The 19,318-nt window shown below is 45.1% G+C and overlaps 1 protein-coding gene across 1 annotated transcript in view; it reads right to left on the reverse strand.

Moving 5' to 3' along the window:
* Positions 1 to 17,485, reverse strand: part of NXN (nucleoredoxin) — a 151,941-nt gene extending 134,456 nt beyond the window's left edge. Inside the window, exon 1 of the mRNA XM_034641929.1 lies at positions 17,335 to 17,485. Coding sequence (XP_034497820.1) covers positions 17,335 to 17,376 — 42 coding nt within the window. The 5' untranslated portion in view covers positions 17,377 to 17,485. The remainder of the gene's footprint in view (positions 1 to 17,334) is intronic.
* Between the last annotated feature and the right edge of the window lie 1,833 nt (positions 17,486 to 19,318).

Consider the following 19,318-nt stretch of genomic DNA (forward strand, 5'->3'; position numbering starts at 1 on the left):
CCACAGGAAAGTGGCTCTGCTCTCAGGCACAGGCTCCTGGGACCGGGAAAATCACAGTCCTGCTGTCTACGGGCCAAGATCCACAAAATCACTTGGGAAAAACAGGACTGTGGCATTTCCCTCTTTTCAGGATGCTTATCTCTCTGTGCTACGAGCAAACTTTGGCAATGTCCTATGGACGCTGCTGGCCATTTTTTAAAGTGCTACCAGGAAGAATACCAAGGAATATCACAGACCCAGCAGTAGGAGACCTGGGACCTAGAGGCTGGTCAGCAACGTGGCTGCATTCGCTCCAGGCCTTGGTTTCCTCAGCCGTAAAGGAAGGGCATTGCTACATGATCCCCAACACCCTTTCCAGTTTAACATTCAAAGACCCCATTGCCCAATGTTATATAATAAGAGCATTTGTTTAATTATGATTCAAGCACAAATATACAGAAGAATACACATCTCTGTTTAACTTTGAGACTCGCCTTTATGCTTGGAAATCCATTCCTCTTTCCACCCAACTCCTGCCAACTCTTCGATTCTTAGTCCCAACCTCTTCATTCTTTCTTTCAATAAATATTTGTGCCTAATATTCATTTGTGCCTAATACCGAATGTATTAAGGATGAATATCATAATGATGAAGGGCACAGAGTGAGTCCCTGCCCGCAGCAGCATTCTGGTCTGGTCAGACGATCAATAGTCACCACCTGACCAGCTGCCCTGTGCCACCCACCATGCTGAGGGCTTTATAAATTCTTCATCATCTCGAACCTCCACAGCGACCCTACAAGCTGGGTACTACTATCCTTCCCAAGTTACAGATGGGGAAACAGACTTGGAAAGATCAGAGTACCTTGCCCAAGATCTCAAAGCTAGAGAATAGGAGAGAGAGGTCTGAGCCAGGTCATCCATGAGAGAGGTCAGCCTCTCTGGCTGCTGTCTCACTAGGTCACAGCTGTCTGACTCAGTTCTTGGAGCTTCCGTTTGCAACCCCATCCCTAATAGAATCAACTCACCAAACATTGTCCAATAGAGACTCTAAGTCCATATATAAACGTGTGTGTGTGTGTGTGTGTGTGTATTACACATACATATCTCATGCTTTATCTCCCCAGGAAAATTAAAATTAAAAATACCTTTGAGAGCAGGGACTTTGTCACTAATTTCTCTGCATCCCGACACTGCCTGAGACAAATGAGATACTCAAAAAGAATGTGACTGACCCACGCCGGTGTCAATAGAAAGCAATGAAAAACGCATGCTTGATTTTGTAGTAGGAGTGCAGACTACGTGAGAAATCCAGCTTGGGAGCCTCTAAGTCCCTGTCACTGCTCCCCTTCTCCCCAACACTATACAGTAGTGGAAAATTCCCAGAGAAATTTCTTTTCCTTTATTTCACAAACAGAAGGCATTAACGCAGGGTTTCTTCTACATGATCTAATAAAGCACATTCGAAAATGCATTTCTGCAACCTGGCCCACGATGAGGTCCTTGGGTTTGAGTTTGGCCTCTTTGGTACAAAGGCGTCTGTTTCTTACTACCTGGCACATCTGGAATCCGGACCTTCTTTTCTCATTCCAAGCCCAATCCCTGAGAGAGGCTACTATCACTGTGTAAGCAGTCAGCTTCCCAGAGCCCTCATGCACGAAATCGCCCCTCTGAATCAGAATCACCTGAAATGTATTCTCCTGACCACCTGCCAAAGGAACTTTCGTTTTCCTCATAAAAGGTAACAATGTTCTCCCTGAGCACGGGGAGCCTCCCCCGTCACTCATCAGATTCCAAACAGGCATGTCTCTCTCTCTCCACCCTCTCCCCCCGGTACTCGGTACTTACTCTCTCCGGAGTGGATCAAATGAACTTGCTCCTTCTCAGCTTTCCCCTTCATTCCCACATGGTTATTTATATCCAGAATTTCTTTCTTTCTTAATCCGCTGGACTACCCTCCCCCTCATTTGAAAAGGTCACTTTCAAGTTGTTCTTTCTGGAAAGCTTTCTTGAAGTAGGTTGCCGCAAGCTCACTCTCCCCCACTCCCTCGTGTTACTTTGCCTAGTAAGACATGACTGCAAGCAAGGTTACTTGCTCATCTTCTGAAAACGCCACTCACCTGCCAACTAGATCAAAAGGAGGTATAAAAACCCTACACTAAAACAAAGCATTCACAAACGAGATGCACACTCTTTCAGGCAAGAGCCCCGTTATTTTCTTCACATATGTTTTCATTACAAAAGTAATTACATTGAGAGCATTTGTAAATCAGAGACCCACCACCATAGACACCACTACCCTAACATAATGATAAGCAATTTGGGGTATTTACTTCAACCTTTCTTCTCATACATCTGTTTAAACAGTGTTGTACTGTAATCATGGTATCTGTATAATTTGGGATCTTTTTTGAATACAATATCTGAAGTATAGTTCTGTGTTCCAGCAAAGGTCATTAACTCCATTTTTAATAGCTGTTCAACATGATTCTGAGACTGTAATTTACTTAACCATTCCATAATGAACATGTAGTGTTTCCAATGTCTTACTATTATTACACAGCTTGAAAGGATACCTTCTTGACGATAAGGTGAGGCAAGAATCATTCCAGTTTTGTTCTGACCTATAGGATGTAAACTTAATCCTCATTTATGACTAACTGTTCAGAAAATATTTTCCCTTCTAAACCAACACTCATTCCCTTTCCCTTCTTAAATCACACCCCCTTTTAAAGTCGCTAGATCGTTGCAAAGTTTGCCTTTCATAATTTCTTTTATCTATTTATCTATATAATAAACCTATTTAATTCCCATGGCAAACTTTTGATTTTTTGTAAGCAACCAGCATCCACAAACCTACAACTGAATGAGTTTCAAGTTTTCTCAGCTGCCTCTTACAGAAATGAGGAAGGAATGTTCAGGGGAAGGGGAAAAGCTGTGTGTGATATTAGGTATGATGACTTTTGATGTAATATTTGTACATTTTTCTCAAACAACAGATGCATCCCAAAGATGTTGTAAAGGAGTTTTTTTTTCCCCCTAAGTGGAAGAAATCACATTTTGAACATTTCTTAGGGGCCCACAATCTAAAACAGTTCGGCCTAATAAAATGAAGATCCTTCCGTAATGAAAATAACAGACATAATCCTTTACTTTTTCTGTTTCATAACCGGATTCTGGGGGCGATGTATTTTCTTAAAAGTGCAGCACACTCAGTAAATAAAAACTGATATTAAATACAGGTTGCCTAATACTAGTCACCACAAAAGACAGCATAATACAAGTGCCCGGCATGGGGAAGTCTTTTGTCCCTGTATAAATCCGAATACTCTTGGAAGGGAAGAATGACAGCTCAGAGAATGAACCTCTTAATTTATCCAAATGGCAGGGCACAGCAGTGGAAATTCCACAGATGCTGTCTTCTCAGCACTTTATGTCAGTTCTAGAGGGGGCCCCTCTCCAAGGACAGGGAAGGCTGCTTTCAAAGGTCTCCTAAGCCCACCATACTCAGTGAACACGACAGGCTAAGCCATTTCCCTTCTAGGGACAGTGGTGTTTGGGAGGATTCTGTTCCTTGTCTCCGTGTTGGGGTCCATACCAAGGCAGGCACGCTACAAAGTTATCACAGGGCTATGCAATGACAATTTCTATCTTTACCCACCTGAGAGAAAAAGCAGCCGCTGTCACGGACAGCCAAGAATAGGAGCAAGATCTGTTTAAAAGGCTTGGTTTAAAGGGGCTTCGGAGTGGCTCGTGGTCCGGGGGGTGGGGGGGGCGCTGGGATCAAGCCCCACAGTCAGGTTCCCTGCTCAATGGTGAGTCCGCCTCTCTCTCTCTGCCGGCCCCTCCCCCTGGTGGTGCACTCGCTGTCTCTCAAAATGAATGGACCAAATCTTTAAAATAGATAAATAAAAAATAAAAGGCTTGGCTTTAAAAAAGTGTGTATCAGGGGGACACACACACACACGTACATGCTTGTAGGTGTACAAAATACCTCTGAAGATCTCTACAAGACACTGCTCCCGGTGGCTGCTGGGGGGGGGGGCGAGCTACAGTCAGCAGTGGGAGGGAGACTTCCATACTCCGTATGTCTTTCGTTTTATTCGAAATTTTATTTAACATGTTAGGACACCGGCCTTTCAGAAAACAAAAATTAACTTCAAATGATAAATCTACCTGTGTAAAAAATATGTAAGCATCTACATTCATACAGGCAGGATGGGTCTATTCTTTTTCTGGATCAATACGTAAGACACTGTTAGTTATCTCTAGAAAGAGGATAATTTTTATAACTAAATAATGAAATGCTGGCTTTCTCTTGCAAATGGGAAAAAGTAAGTGGAAAAATAGTGTTTAAGCATATGCCGAGTAAAGGAATATCAATGGCTTTTTAATGGGAACAGCGGTAAAACCACAGTTTGCGCTACAGCTGTGCACATACCAACCCCAGGCTCCTCATGAGGCATGCCGTGTTTTGTCACAGGAATCTGGACTCGCCCGGTAACTACTTTCTCTGTGGCTGTATCAACCAGAACCTAGGCTCCATGACCTCAGGAAAAGTCACTAGTAACTAAGCCTTCACAGGAAAGCGGTGCTTCGAAAAGCACTAGAGCGTCCCACCACAGTTGCTGCAAATGAACAGTCTCCGTAGCTCCAAATGAAAGACAACATGTTCAAGTGGTATTAAGTGGTATTTTACTCTTAAGCACATTTGTAAAAGTAAAAACAATGTGTCCGAGGGCTGAAGCCAGCAACCTTCCGCACATTTGGGAAAGTGATTTCCCCTAGGAAAGTGTTTTAAGGCATTTAATTCCAATTCATCCTCATGCCTAACATGTGAAATGTCAGAACTCTTAGGTGCCAAACTGCACAGCATAGAACAGATTTGTGCGTCGTCTTAAATAGACAAATACACCTGGGTAAAAAAAAGAGTCCATTTTAAAATAAGGTAAAATTTTCAAAATGAAGTAATTCACCTTAAAAAGTCAGTATTAAGGAAAATCTATCTCCACAAGGACACCAGGTTGCTTTGCAGCTAGTTTCCTGTCTCTTGCTAATTTTGAAACAAAATGCCACACTTAATTAGCCAGCCAGATTCTCATCCTGCCTGAGCCCAACGGGGAGAAATGGCATTAAGAAAAAGACTCCCTCAGGCTCTATTAGTGCCCTAATGAGAGTGGGGGGAGGGAGGTGTCGGGCTGGGGACAAGGCAGCCACTGCTGCCACACAGCCTTCCGAAAGGGCAGGATCTGGACATCCTGAACAAATGGGGTGCTCCCGACTGCACACTGACGGGGTCTCTGGTCACAGCTCTTCCTCCAGTGTCCTCTGCAGGAAGCAAACGCACCAACACTCCACACAGGCCCAGCTGACCTCGAAACTCTCCTCCTGTGAGGTATGAATTACATCCAAGAAGGAGAAAATGTGCCCCCAAGATCACCCAACCCCAGCAATGATTTCTTCGCCAGCAGCTAACAGATGGAAGGGGTACTGATGGACACATCGGTGAAGTTGACATCAACCCTTCAACAGCTCCTACAGCTTATTACAGCTATTAAACACATACTTCGGAAAAGAAGTGATCGATTTAGAAGCAAAGCACAGGCTCACTCAACAGAAGTCACTTCAGACTATCTTTCCTTGAAAGGGAAACGGCAAATACCTAAGTTACAGCAAGCAATCTGTTAAGGTCTCCTGTGCTACATGTTAACTGGAGGGAGAAATGTGGGCCGAATACTAATATAATTAGGCAAACTGAGAACTGGCTGGATTTTAAGTTGTTTCAACAACTGACTAACAGACCAAGATTAGCCTGGAGGAGGCTTTAGTGGTGTGCTCTGGGACTCCATCCCCAGATTTAGTGAAGGTCTGGAAGGGATCACATAATTCAAAACTCAGAAGGGGTTATGATTTTTGTGGATGACCACATACACATGCAAAAAAGATTCTGACAGGCTGCAGAAAATGATCAAATCGAAGTAAACTTATTCTTTTTTTTAAATTAATTAATGTATTTATTTGCGAGAGAAAAACAGAGAGAGAGAGAGAGAGAACACAAGCACAGAGGAGGGGCAGAGGGAGAAGCAGGCTCCCCGCTGGGCAGGGAGCCCAATGTGGGGCTCAGTCTCAAGACCCTGGGATCATGACCTGAGGAAAAGGCAGACGATTAACCAACTGAGCCACCCAGGTGTCCCTAAGTAAACTTATTCTTAAGGATAATTGATATAAGATTTGGGACTGTATTCTCATTTGTTCGGGTATAAAACTGATGAAAAAGACTCTGGAGTTTTGGTTAACCAAAAGGTCAGGGAATCAACACAGTGTAATGTGATTGTCAGAAAAGCTAATGCAATCTCAAACTATGATGACGTAAGGTTAGCTAATATCTACAACAAGGGAGGTAATAAGCTGACCCTTTGTGCTCAGGGCAGACCACCCTGGCGTCTGTGTTCAGGTTTGGGGACTACTCTCGAAGAGAGGTCCCAGACAATCTTGGAGAGGGCTCAGATATGAATGGCCAAGATGGGAATGAAACCTGAACCCGTATCATATGAGAAGTGGCCGAAGGACCAAGGGAATCTTTCATTTCAGAGAGCGAAGAGCTGTTCTTTGAAGGCTGGCCAGTCCCTAGGAGGGGGTGGCTGATGTCAGAATGGACTTCTAAGGAGATGGTACTTTGCGGTCACTAGAAATGCTCCAGCAGAGGCAGACCACTTGCCAGACACGCTGCCATGGGGTTAGCATAGATGACTCAAGTGGGCATCTACAGTTCATTCTTGTCCCCTCCCTCCGGATCTCATTTTCCTTGGTAAGCCCCCTACATCACCCCTTTCCTGATGCTCAGTCCACTTGGCTTGCGACCCCACCCTCTGGCTATACAGGTGTGGATATGACATAGGGTTGGCCAATCAGAATATTACATACACTGGTGACTGGTCCTGGGATGGGAGGGTGACCAAGCTGGCCTCCTTCTGCTGGGGTTCTGAGAGGACAGGAAGCAAACCCAGAGCTGTGGTGGCCCTCATGTCAGTATGAGAGCACCCTGCTGGACATCAGGGCCCCCACAGAGAGAAGCAGAGTGGACAGATGCAGAAGGGCAGCCCGTCCGGAAGACTGCATTTGAGCCACCCCGGCCTACGAGGTGGCCAACACCTGGACTTCTCAGCGACAATAGCCTAGGATATTTTTGAAGCCAAGAGTCAATATTCTATAGACGTTTATAGATTAAGAGGGAAATATGGGGGCACCTGGGTGGCACAGCGGTTAAGCGTCTGCCTTCAGCTCAGGGCGTGATCCCAGCGTTATGGGATTGAGCCCCACATCAGGCTCCTCCGCTGTGAGCCTGCTTCTTCCTCTCCCACTCCCCCTGCTTGTGTTCCCTCTCTCGCTGGCTGTCTCTATCTCTGTCGAATAAATAAATAAAATCTTAAAAAAAAAAAAAGAGGGAAATATGGATAAGAAGGGGTTGGGAATGTGGCAAGGGGGCAGACCCAGAGAAAGTTTAAGTGGAAGGAGAACCTTAAGATTTAAGGAGACTTTAGAGACATAGCTACCAAATGCAATGTATAGACCTTACCCGGATTCAAATAAATAACTGTAAAAAAAAAATTATGACATGAAAGAAATTTGAATACTAACTGGTATCTGCCGATATTAAGAAATTACTGGATTTTTTTTAGGTATGATATGATATTGTGACTTTTTAAAAAAGCGTTAGTGAAATGTTTATGAAGGAAATGATACGGTGCCCGGGAGCTGCTTCAAAGTAATCCAGTGAAGGGGAGGGACAGAGGGTGTACATGAGTTGGTGATCCTTGTATCTGGGTGCTGGGTACACAGGGGCTCACTGTGCTATTTTCCCTACCAGTGTGATGTTTGACGTTTTCCATAATAGTCAAAAAATAAATTGGCAGGAGAAATATACACAGCCCAGAGTCCACTACCTCCTCCCAGCTCAAAAGTGAAATTGGAATCCATTCAGGAAAACTGAGCAAGCAGTCAAAGAGATGGCCTAGAATTCTACCCATATTCAAAGATACGGATGTATTATCAAATCAACAACTGACCAGTAATTATCACTGTCCTAGTAAGAAACTGAGGAGAAACAAGATTACATGACGGGCCACTAGATTCAGGGTCTGGGTGCTGAGTGTGAGGGAATGCTGAGGGTAGGAAGGATACAAAGAAATAAAAGCTGAGAATTTTTCTCTCCTGTAATTGGAATAGCCAATAGGGACTGAAATATCCAAGCACCTGGGGTAAACATTTAAAAGGCACTACTACGCGCTCGGCACTGTTCTAAATACTTTTTTAATATTAGCTCGTTTAACCCTTAATGACAACCCTATGAGGTGGATACTATTATCTCCATATTTATGACCAGGACCTAGAGACACACAAGTCGGGTACCAGAGCCCATACTCTTACCCACCGCTCAACAGATTCTAAACGTTCACCTCTACTAATGGAGAATTTGTGAAGATCCGTGGGTACAAATGCTTTTTTAAGCTCAGCCAAGCATGGGCCCAAAGCAGAGAAAATGAATGCCGTCCTCTCACCTACATTCCCTGCCATTCAGAGCTCAGAGGGTAACACTGTGATTTTTCCCCATCGCAGGTTGTTCTGCCCAATCTGTATATTTCACATCAAACCCTGAAAAATGACTAACACATGAGGCAGCTGTGCTGTGAGCCACCATGATCAAAAGAAAACTGTCTTGACCTGATCACATTTAAAAGGGAAAAAAGGCAACATCTTCTGATTTTAAACAGACTACATCTATTCAGATTTTTATCCCTGGCACACTGACCAAAAAAGACAAATAAAAAACTATACAACCGATTCATCTGGATAAGATTCTCGCAGGAAAACAAAGAGGGAAACTCTATCCCTAGAACGGCAAAACTCACCACACCCGGTTTTATGACTATTCAACAATGATCTGAGATAAAAGCATTCTTTTTTTAAAAAAAAGATTTTATTTATTTATTCAACAGAGATAGAGACAGCCAGCGAGAGAGGGAAAGCAGGCAGGAGGAGTGGGAGAGGAAGAAGCAGGCTCCCAGCGGAGGAGTCTGATGTGGGGCTCGATCCCAGGACCCCGGGATCACGCCCTGAGCCAAAGGCGGACACTTAACGACTGAACCACCCAGGCGCCCCAGAGATAAAAGCATTCTTAACTGTAGAAATATTACTTGAATGTACCTGTAATTGGTGTCTGCATCGAGGTAACACAATGGGGAGTGGGTGATAGATATAATAGAAAGGAATGCTGAACTTTAAGCATAAATGGTTTTTTAAAAAGGATTTTCTTAAGTGTGGTTCATACAAAAATACACTGTGTACCTGGTCCAAGAGTTATGACCAGCAAGCGGCAGAAAATTTATGTTTGCTTTTCATCATGGATGCCACAGAACAAAAGTTTCCATTACAGGGTTTCGCTCGAGAATAACAGCACTCAAGCAACTTTCAATTACTATACTTCTTCCTCGTCATAAAGCAGAAAGCACATGTTTGAGATTTTACTGGAAGTTAGAACAGCAGTTTCTGAAAACCTCATAAAAGGGAGGACTGATTTAGTCCTAGGATCTCGGCAGGATACCTGAAGTTCAATTTTGTCTCTGAACAAAAGCACTGTAGCAGCCCGCAGGCTTTGCATAGGATGAAGGGGAGTTCTGGGCACTTCACTGGCTGATCTAAAAAAACCCAAATCATTAAAAGGCCCTTAGAAACCACCACCACCACCATGGAAAGGCAGCAGCAGAAAAGGACTTCTGGCTTTCCCGTCTTGTAGGCAAATGGTTTCGGCAGTTAAAACTACTTATTTCAGGGTCTTCTATGCATATCTAGAGTGAATCCACACCAAAAGCCATTTGTTGAAAAGAGAACTTTCAGCTCCCTCCTCTTCCATGGAGAATGTTTGATGTGAACATTTTGTAAGATACAATTTCACGAACAGAAAGGACCGAGTTGAATTTAAGGGAGTTCAGCTGAGCCCTTTCATCTGACACTGTGACCCTAATCTAATAATCGGTTCTGTTTGCTTCAATTCTCCAACTTGAACATACTTTGAAAAGTTAAAATGTTTAATATCTACTGATTACTAGTTGCTGGAAGATGTAATAGGCATGCATTTTCAGTTCCTTGGAAGAAAGATTCTTGAGAAACACAAACTATTTATGAAATACAAAAGCATGGAATGATAAGTCTGCAGCTAGAAGACTACTTAAATAGCCTAAGATTTTTGACATTTCTAAAGTGGAGAGTAGAGTCTTCCTATTTTTGAGCACAGAATTACAGGGCAATGGAGTTACACGACTATTTGCTTGTTTCAGTGCTCTTTAAAGCACTCCTTAAGAAACAAAAACAAACAAAAACACCCACACACTGTGGATATATACAATTATACAATTCAATTAAGGCCCAACTCTAATATTAAATGTCAAAAAAACAAGCTTTCTAATAGTGAAAGTGCACATTTCAACTTACATGATGTGGTAACTACTGTGTTTTCACAGTCCCAATCTAAAAGTCACACGCCTGCTTTCTGTGATCACATTCTCACGTCTCAGCACCCAGGAACTGATTATCTTCCCCTCCCTTCGGTTGGCTTCTGTCCTCAAGGAGCTTACGGTCTAAACGGAAAAAAAACCAGACGCCTGGGTGGCTCAGTCAGTTAAGCGACTGTTTTGGGCTCGGTCAGGGTCATGATCAGCAGGAAGCCCGCTTCTCCCTCTCCCTCTGCCCCTTCTCCCACCCCTATTCATGCTCTCTCTTGGTCTCTACTTAAAAATAAATAAAAATAGATGAAACAAACAAAAAACAACCTAAGTGCTAGGACATTTGTACACCAGATCTGTGGAAGCCCACAGAATCATCTCACCCAGAAGGAAAAGAGACAGGAAATCTTCTTAGGCAAATAGGGAAACCAGGACCGAGTTTAGAAGTTCCAAACTCAGCCAGCTGGAAGGCAAGAGAACACTGTGCAGGCAAGAGAGGAGATATAACAATCAAGGACCATGCTCTAGAATTTGGACTTGACCCCAAAAGCTATGAAGAACTACTAAAGAATTCTTAAGCAGGAGAATGACATGATCAAAGTTGTGATTTTGGACTTGACCATTCTGGAAACAGTCTAGAGCAGTGCTGCTCAAGGTGGGTCTGCAACCCAGTCCTTGCCCATAAGCTGTTTGTTATTGGTCCACAACAAGGTAAGTACAAAAACTTAGAATGAGTACTCAGAAATGTTTATAGCAGCTCGACATTGCAGCAACATCCAGGTTTGTGACCCTGTTGAATAGGACAGAGACCAACTTGTGTGAGGTCAACTTAGTGGGTGGTTGCATGTGGTTCCACCCAGATAGGAGTCATACTTGCATTGGTGTGACTGATTGGAAATTAGCAAAACAAAATAAAACTGACCATTGACTACAGACAGCTTGAAAAGCTGGTCTGAGAATCATTTCAGGGGTCAGGATTGGAAGCAAGGATGGGCGCCTGGGTGGCTCAGTGGGTTAGGTGTCTGACTCTTGGTTTTAGCTTGAGGCATAATCTCAGGGTTGTGGGATTGAGCCCCGTGTTGGGTTCCATGCTCAGCGAGAAGTCTGTTCCCTCTCCCCCTGCCCCTCCCCTCGTGCCACCTCTCTCTCTAACAAATAAATAAAATCTTAAAAAAAAAAAAGAAAGAAAGAAAGAAAGAAAGAAAGAAAGAAAGAAAGAAAGAAAGAAAGAAAGAAAGAAAAAGATTGGAAGCAAAGGAGCCCCAGGAGAAGTTGCTGGTACACAGTGGTCCAAATAAAACCTGAAGTCAAGCAGTGATGGTAGGGATGGTGAGAAGAGGTCAGAGTTGAGAGGTATTAAAGAGATCAAATCAACGCCAAGACTCGGTGCCATTTGGACATGAGGGGTGCAAGGGAAGCATGGATGGCTCCTGAGATTCCAGGACTCTTCTTTCCTTTTAAAATAATGGCCAGATATAAAGCAACAGCATGCAAGAGCCTCATGAGAGTCAGGACCAACAAAAAGATTCTGAATTCATAGCCCTTTTCTTTGAGTGCCTTTGAATGGGCAGAATGGTAAATTAATGAAATACAGAAAATAAGCACCCCGGTGGTTAGCACTGAGCACTGCTGGGAATTCAGAATGTGGAGAAAGAAAAGATCCTATGCCAAGCCTACGCTCTCCCCCTTGAAAGGAAATCCTGCCTTGAGGAGCCCAGTCTATTCAGAACAGGGCTAGCTGGAGCCCTGGAGTCCCAAGTACTATCAAAAAAAAAAAGAAGACACCCCCCCGCCAACCATACACCGAGGGATGTGTTCATCCCCCACCCCAGCTGTGTCTAACACAAAGCCTTCTTTCTCAAATTTGTGCAGATATTAAAACAAGGCTCAAACCAAAAAGAACAGTGATAAAAGGGAGGGTGGGGTGGGGGTGGAGAGCGTAAATGAAATCAATGACCCTAACCTCAAAACCCACAGCTTCCCTCTTGTGCTCTGGTTCACATTCCAACCTATATCAATCAGCAAGGGCTGTGGACAGCTAGCCAGGCAGGCCTGAATGGCTATCCTGAGGCCCGCATAGTAACTCACAACGGCTACATGTCTGAGCAAACCTACCCGACAACATTCCAGAGCTAGGAAGGGAGGTGAGGTCTCACTGCTCCAGAGAGCGGGCACCATCCCTTTCCCATGCTGAAAGCAGCAATCCAACAACCTTTACGCTGCCCAGGTTTAAGCAGGCAGGATCAGCAGCAGACACGCCTAAGAGCTCTGGCAAACCACAAAACGATCACCAAGTACATAATTAATCTCTCTCAAGAAGGGTACCTCATCATCTTAAAGTTGTTACCCTTTATCATGTCTGGGCTTCATTGATCTGATGTCTCAAGTTTCCTGGCAAGTGTGAGTATGGCGCTCAGTAAATCTCAGAACCCTCAGTTCTTTAAGGAACGGAATTTTTGAAATATTCATTTGCTTTTGTTCTTTCATTCTTCTAGGTCTTTCTCCTCCATTAGAATCTCTTCTAGGGCAATTCTTTCAACCCCTTCACCGTATCCTCCTGTATGCTGATAAAACTCATTTGTTAGAAAAATCATAACAGTTTTGCAATTCTGTAATGGGATACATTCCAGAGGCTCAAGCTATGAAAGGAATTCCTAAATTTCATGATAACTTACCAACCACAGCTAGCGCTTAACTGAGCACTTACTATATGCCAAGGCAGATGCTATTATCATCTCCACTTTACTGATAAGGAACCTGTGGCACAGACAAGTAGGGTAACTTGCACAAGGTCCCACAGCTAACAAATGACAGAGCCAGGATTCAAGCTCAGGCGGATGGACAAGAGTCCCTACTTTTAACTAATAGTACTACACTAGACGTCTTCATTACGCAGAGAAGAAAAAGTAAAGATTTAAAAAATGCATTACAAATAATGGAACAAGGAAAAAGCCTCTCAAGGAAAATTGCTCTTATTACTTTAATTGAACCGTGGTCTTTTATTAGACAGATCCAAGTCCTGGAAACACAACGAACCGAGGGAGCCTGTCCTGGCTGGTCCAGGCTCCTTTCGCAAAGGCGGAAAACCCCAATTTTCAAAGCTCTGCTTTTCTGCTGTTTTTTAACGCTTTCAAAGTGGTCTGTCAGGGTCACAGAGATCATTTTCTTAGTGGCTGAGGTATCTGGATTTGAGGGAGGATGAGCTGGGAGAAATGGAGCTATAAGACTGGGTTGGTACCAAACCCTGCCCCGTTCCAGAGCGCCAAAGGGATTCCAGTGACTTCTAGGGCAAGCCTCTGATTGAGTCTGACCCAAGAGAACCACCCAGAGCAAGCAACCCACACAAGGAAGCAGGAAGATTCCATCCCGCTGACTGGAGCAGGTAGACCAGGGATCCTCAGGGATACCTCCTGAGTGCCGGTCTCCTGCCCACAACCGTCTCTTTTCCTTTCTGTCTGGCAAGAAGTTCTGGGGCTAAACCAGGCCCCAGCAAACCTGTGCGGTCCAACACCAGTGGTCCTGCACCATTTGATGTCAGTGGACCCACACTGACCAAATGCAGTCCATCAGACATCCAGCCCAGGCAAAACTGAGTCCGGTGGCTTTAAAACCAAAACCTGTGCTCCCCCCTATGGTGCTGAAGCAAATCCCGCAGTCGGCTCCAAGTCTGACACCTAAGTAACTTACCTCATCTGAAGGAAAAGATCAAATCCCCAAACTTTCCAACTATTCATCCCATTCTCTCTCTCCAGAAATCTGAAAAACGTCTACTAACAAGACAAAAAGCACACCTACTTATTAAAACAAGTCTAACTACCTTCACTTCAAGATTATATGTTTCCTGACAAAACTGCTCTTACAAAGGCACTCAAAGTTCTATTATCATCTAATTACAATTTCTATACAGCTATTTATATGTGTGTGCTTGGAAGCCAAAAAAATGAAGCTTCAATTACTTTTGTACCCACCACAAAAGCAAGTAGAAACAGGACAACCTTTCTTTCATTGGGAATTTTTTTTTTTTAAAGATGCTGGAGTCCTTTTATTTGCTGTTTTCTCACAGCTCCAATCAAGGTGAGCAGAGCCAGGCAAAACGCAAGCATAAGATATATGGTCACCCCCAGACTTTCTTACTACATAAAGGGGAAATTAATAAAAAAAAGAAAAAAATACCACACAGCATTTTCTTTCCCCACCATAATTTTTCAATTTTCTTTAGAGAAATGCCAGCCAATAACTAATTAGAACCATATCTTTGTCATCCCAATGGGAAGAAGTATATGAATGGTTGTAAAGAACAAATCTTAATGAGAATTTTAAAAATTAGTAATCTGGAACTCTGGTTGCCCCTCAGTGTAAAACAAAATTCTATTCTCTGAAAGTATTTTTATAGTTGGTGAAACAACATGGACAGGGACCATCAGCAAAAAGGTAAGTGTTCACCCACTCAGCACCCTGAACTGGGGAGGTCCTGGCCTTTTTTTTTCACTGTTCTTATCATGAAGTTGCCATCACAAGTTCACAGACTTCCTTCTAAGCCTCTCGATTTCAAACAGGAAAGACAAAAACTCAAAATTTCAAAAAAGGAATTGTTTATTCTCTTTGGTTTCAAGGGAAAAAATACTTCCTGTCAAAGTGAGTACCTAGCTTTTGTAATTTCTAAAAGTATGTTTTCCGTAAGAAACACAGCTGAAGTCTTTTCCCTGGTTTATTACGACCAGCATTTCTGGGATCGGATCTTGAGATGCCTATTTGTGAACATCCAGAAGCAGAAACTGCATCCTCAAGAACTGGACTTACAGAACAAAGTGAACCACTGGATGCGAGACAGAAAAACTCTGAGCAAAAAATAAATTTTTAACATGCTAGGCACCATGGTTTGGACATGTTCAGCATTCTGAAATGTATTTTCAAATAAGGGTCTGCCCCGTGTCATCCAGACTCTCATCCTGGTGGAATGAGCAGGTCCAGAATAGGGCCACAGAGCACTTTTGTGTGTGTGTGCAAAGGGACCAGCCAGGGCAGAGACAACCAGGCATGGCATCTATCATATGAAACATTCTCCTTTTCCAAGAAAAAGCTTAAAGCATTTGCAAAACATCTCAATTTGCTCCATGCTTTTACCATCCAGCAAATTTCTTTCATCCACTGTGAAAAACACAATAGGCCTTAGGTCTGTAACATTTTACCATCATTCTATGTTTGCAAAAGCTAGAAATCATTTGTATTGCCCAATAAGGACATTATTTTACACACACTGGTATACACAGAAATTTGCCACAACAATGAAAATATTTTTTCGTAAATCACTTTCTGAACCTTATTCCTCCTTAAAAGGATCATAAAAACAGCCACCAAGGAAAACAAAAAATTCCCATATTCTTTAAGCAAAAAAGGACTGGCCATTCACATTCATGCACTATCAAGTATATAAATAAATATGAGCAAAATCACCTAAAAAGTGGTTAAAATGCCAAGTTTTGTCTCTGTGTGGTTAATGAGCCCACATTTTTCCAATGTTAAATTTACAAACTGTATTTGTTGAACTGTATCTCATACTTTAAATCCCAAGTCTGTACCTTATACTGCTTGGTGATGGATGATTTACTGGAGACATTTGGGGTCACAGTGTAAGCCTTTTGCTCTTACTAAATCTAAATCATGCTTCTCAACAAGACTCTGTACACATAAAAGAAACACATGGCATGCCGTTACCATCCTCCCTAGAGGTACCTAAAAGCCCCCAAGAACAGCCTTCTCCTGTCCACTCCATAAACTAAGATTCTCCTCTGAAAGGGAAGGGGCTAGATTCACACGTTGCATCAGGCATACCAATGAAGCAAAAGCGCTCGGAAACTTGTCCTGTTTCGATTCATGACAAAATTTCCCGAATTCGTTTTATTAAAACAGGCATCTTCATCCAACAGACACACTGGAAAACCCAAGCTAATTTCAGCAGCAAACTGGTAGGAATGAGAAGTTGTCAGCAAAGTATAAATTTCCCCAAATCCTCTTTTTTCCAGTTAATCTGCACCTATGTTCAGCATTTAATTCGAAGCGTGCCAAGCAACACCGACCAAGCAACTAAGATCCGCAGGTCTGTTCCTGTGCCTGGGAGGCATCTGGGAAGGACTGCTGGACAGGCAGACAATGAAAAGCTCCCCGGTGGCCACTAGCCGAGCCCGTGGGGGCGGAGGAAGAGAGAAGGGGAGAGGAGTGAGCGCCCTTCTCACCCAAAGCCACGGTCAGCGGCTGCGTCTCCAGGGCGCGGGGCGGCCTGGCCTCGGAGTCCTGGGTCACAGGGTGGGGGGAGGGGAGGGGTCCCCTGAAAAGCCGATTTCTCTCGGAAAGAGGAAACTTCCTGGTCTGGGCATTATGGGTAGGGGGCGAGCGCCTCCCCCACCCACTACAGGTATCCACCCGGAGTCTGGCGGCTGAGGGAAGGAAGCAGCCCCTCCCCGCGCCTCTGGCGGGGAGCCGGGGTCACGGGGTCGGGACCCCCAGTGCAACCGCCCACTATACGAGGCTCCCAGCGCGTGGGGACCTGGCTCTGGACTCCTCGGGACGCCAGCCGGGGTCGGGGGCCGGAGGGTGTCAAACTTCCTCTACGGGCGCGGCCTAGAGCCCGCACCGAGGAGTTGCCGCGGGAGCCCCAACACCGCGGGGTCCTCCGACGGTGGCGGGCATACACAGAGGAAGGGGACACTGAGGGACACGAGGGAAAGCGCGTTCAAAGATACAGGAGCCGGGCGAAGGGGCTGCGAGGGGCGCGGGAGAGGCCGGCAGGGACCCCGCTCCCCCCAACTCGCGGGCTGCGCACCCAGGCCGGGGGCGCCGACGAGGCCCGCGCCGCTCACCTTCCTGTGCTTCTCCTTGTAGGGCAGCGCCAGCCACGGCATGTCCCGCACGAAGTCCTGCCACTGCCGCTGGTCCTGGTCCGAGGACACGAAGACGATCTCCAGGCGGCGCCGCGGCTCGGGCTCCGCGGCCGCCCCGGCCCCCGGCGGGCGCGGGGCAGCGGGGAGCCCCGCCCACCTAGGCCCGCCCGCGCCACGCCCCCTCCGGGCCTCCCTCGCCACGCCCCCTCCGTGGCCGTCCCGGGCCCGCCTCTGCCGTGGCTGGCGAGCGGGGCAAGGGCTTCCACCGCACGGCGGAATTGCTCGGGAAAGAGCCTTGGCGAGAAAGCCGTCCTGAAACGCCCCACTCTGAGGGCTTTCTCCCAGCTAAGTGCCGAAAGGAGAGGGGTCCGCTGAGTCGGCCTCTCTGAAGCTGCAGTCCTCGCGGAGCTGGACTTGGCCTCCGCACTTCCAAACTTTCGATTCTCTCCGGACTTCCCCAAACATTCCCACAGTCCCCCCACCCGAGTGCTCGCTCGCTTATGCTCTTTCTCTCTCTCTCTCCAAAGCCTAACTGGCCATTTCGTACCCCCCCCACACTGGCCTCTTGGGATGCTTACAGGACTAAGCATCTTCATACACAATTACTACCTCATCAGGCTGGGTCTTGCTTGCACTGATTTCTGTGTTTTGTGTATGTTTTTGTCTATAAGAGAACTGGAGGACGCCACCTCTTCTATTTCTCGGGTAGCTTCTGATCTGGGGCTAGGCACACGTGAGAGCGTCCACGATACTTGCGAGTGGATCACAGGTCGCACTGGAAGGGTTCAGTCCACAGGTCGCAGCAACCATTCCCCTCCAGCCAGCGGCTCTCTTCCATTTCCACAAGTGTCGACAACAGATGCCGCAGCATCTTTCAGTCAATGTTGGTTGCACTCCTGAATCGGTTCCATAGCTTCTATCAAGTCTGATGATAGTTAAGAAAAATTCAAGGCTGCTGCTGCTTTTTTTTTTTTTTTTTTTTTTCCCCCCGGGANAGATGCTACCCTGTGCTTAGATCGAACAGGTGGCCTGTGGCAAGCCTTCCCGCCTCACACACATACACGAAAAAATAAAATGCATATCCTGCCAACCCACAATAGAAGACCTTCAGTGTGTGTGCTCACCTACCAACACCTAGTGAAAGGAAAAAACGCCCCTCTCACCGCTGACCCCTAAGCCTTTGGAAGTTATTTCTTGGGCATCTACCGCCATCTAATGGAGAGAGTGAAAAAAAACGAGATCTGCCAGAGTCCATCATGTTTAGAAGATACTGGCAGGCAGAGTATTTCCGTTATTTTATAGCAGCTTTCCACACACGCACAAACACACACACAAATCATGGCACGCTTTACAAGAGTTCATTTAGACTTCAATATAACCACAAGATTTTGGCACAAACATAAATTTTCATGCCTAAGATTCTCATTTTGCCTAGGACAGAACGAGGAGTTGTACTGGTTTCCAGCTCCGTTGAAATGTTACGACACAAACTGGTGGAACAGGTGGAGATGGAAAGCAAGAGCAGATTGTCAGTCTCTAAAAATTATATCCACTTTCTTAGTTTCCACCTAGTACTGCAGCTCATTTCGTAAGAAGGATGTTTGAATTGAGGACTACCTTTAAACAGGCAAGAACCCTACCACAAAAGGCAAATTCTGAGTTAAGTCTTAGAGTGTCATGCCAAAATTTTATGCCACTGCGGGGATAATCTTACTATAAAACACACAGAAAGCATCCCCCTTTTTTAAAGATGTGTTTATTCATTTGAGAGAGAGAGAGAGCACACACACAGGGAGAGGGAGAAGCAGACTCCACACTGAGCAGAGAGCCCAACGTGGGGCTGATCCCAGGACCCCGGGATCATGACCTGAGCCGAAGGCAGACACTCAACCAACTGAGCCACCCAGGTGCCCCAGAAAGTATCACCTTTTAGTGAACATATATTAAGCTATGAACATAACAG

The sequence above is a fragment of the Ailuropoda melanoleuca genome, chromosome 13 (genome assembly GCF_002007445.2).
Source record: "Ailuropoda melanoleuca isolate Jingjing chromosome 13, ASM200744v2, whole genome shotgun sequence".
In the NCBI taxonomy this organism is placed as follows: Eukaryota; Metazoa; Chordata; class Mammalia; order Carnivora; family Ursidae; genus Ailuropoda; species Ailuropoda melanoleuca.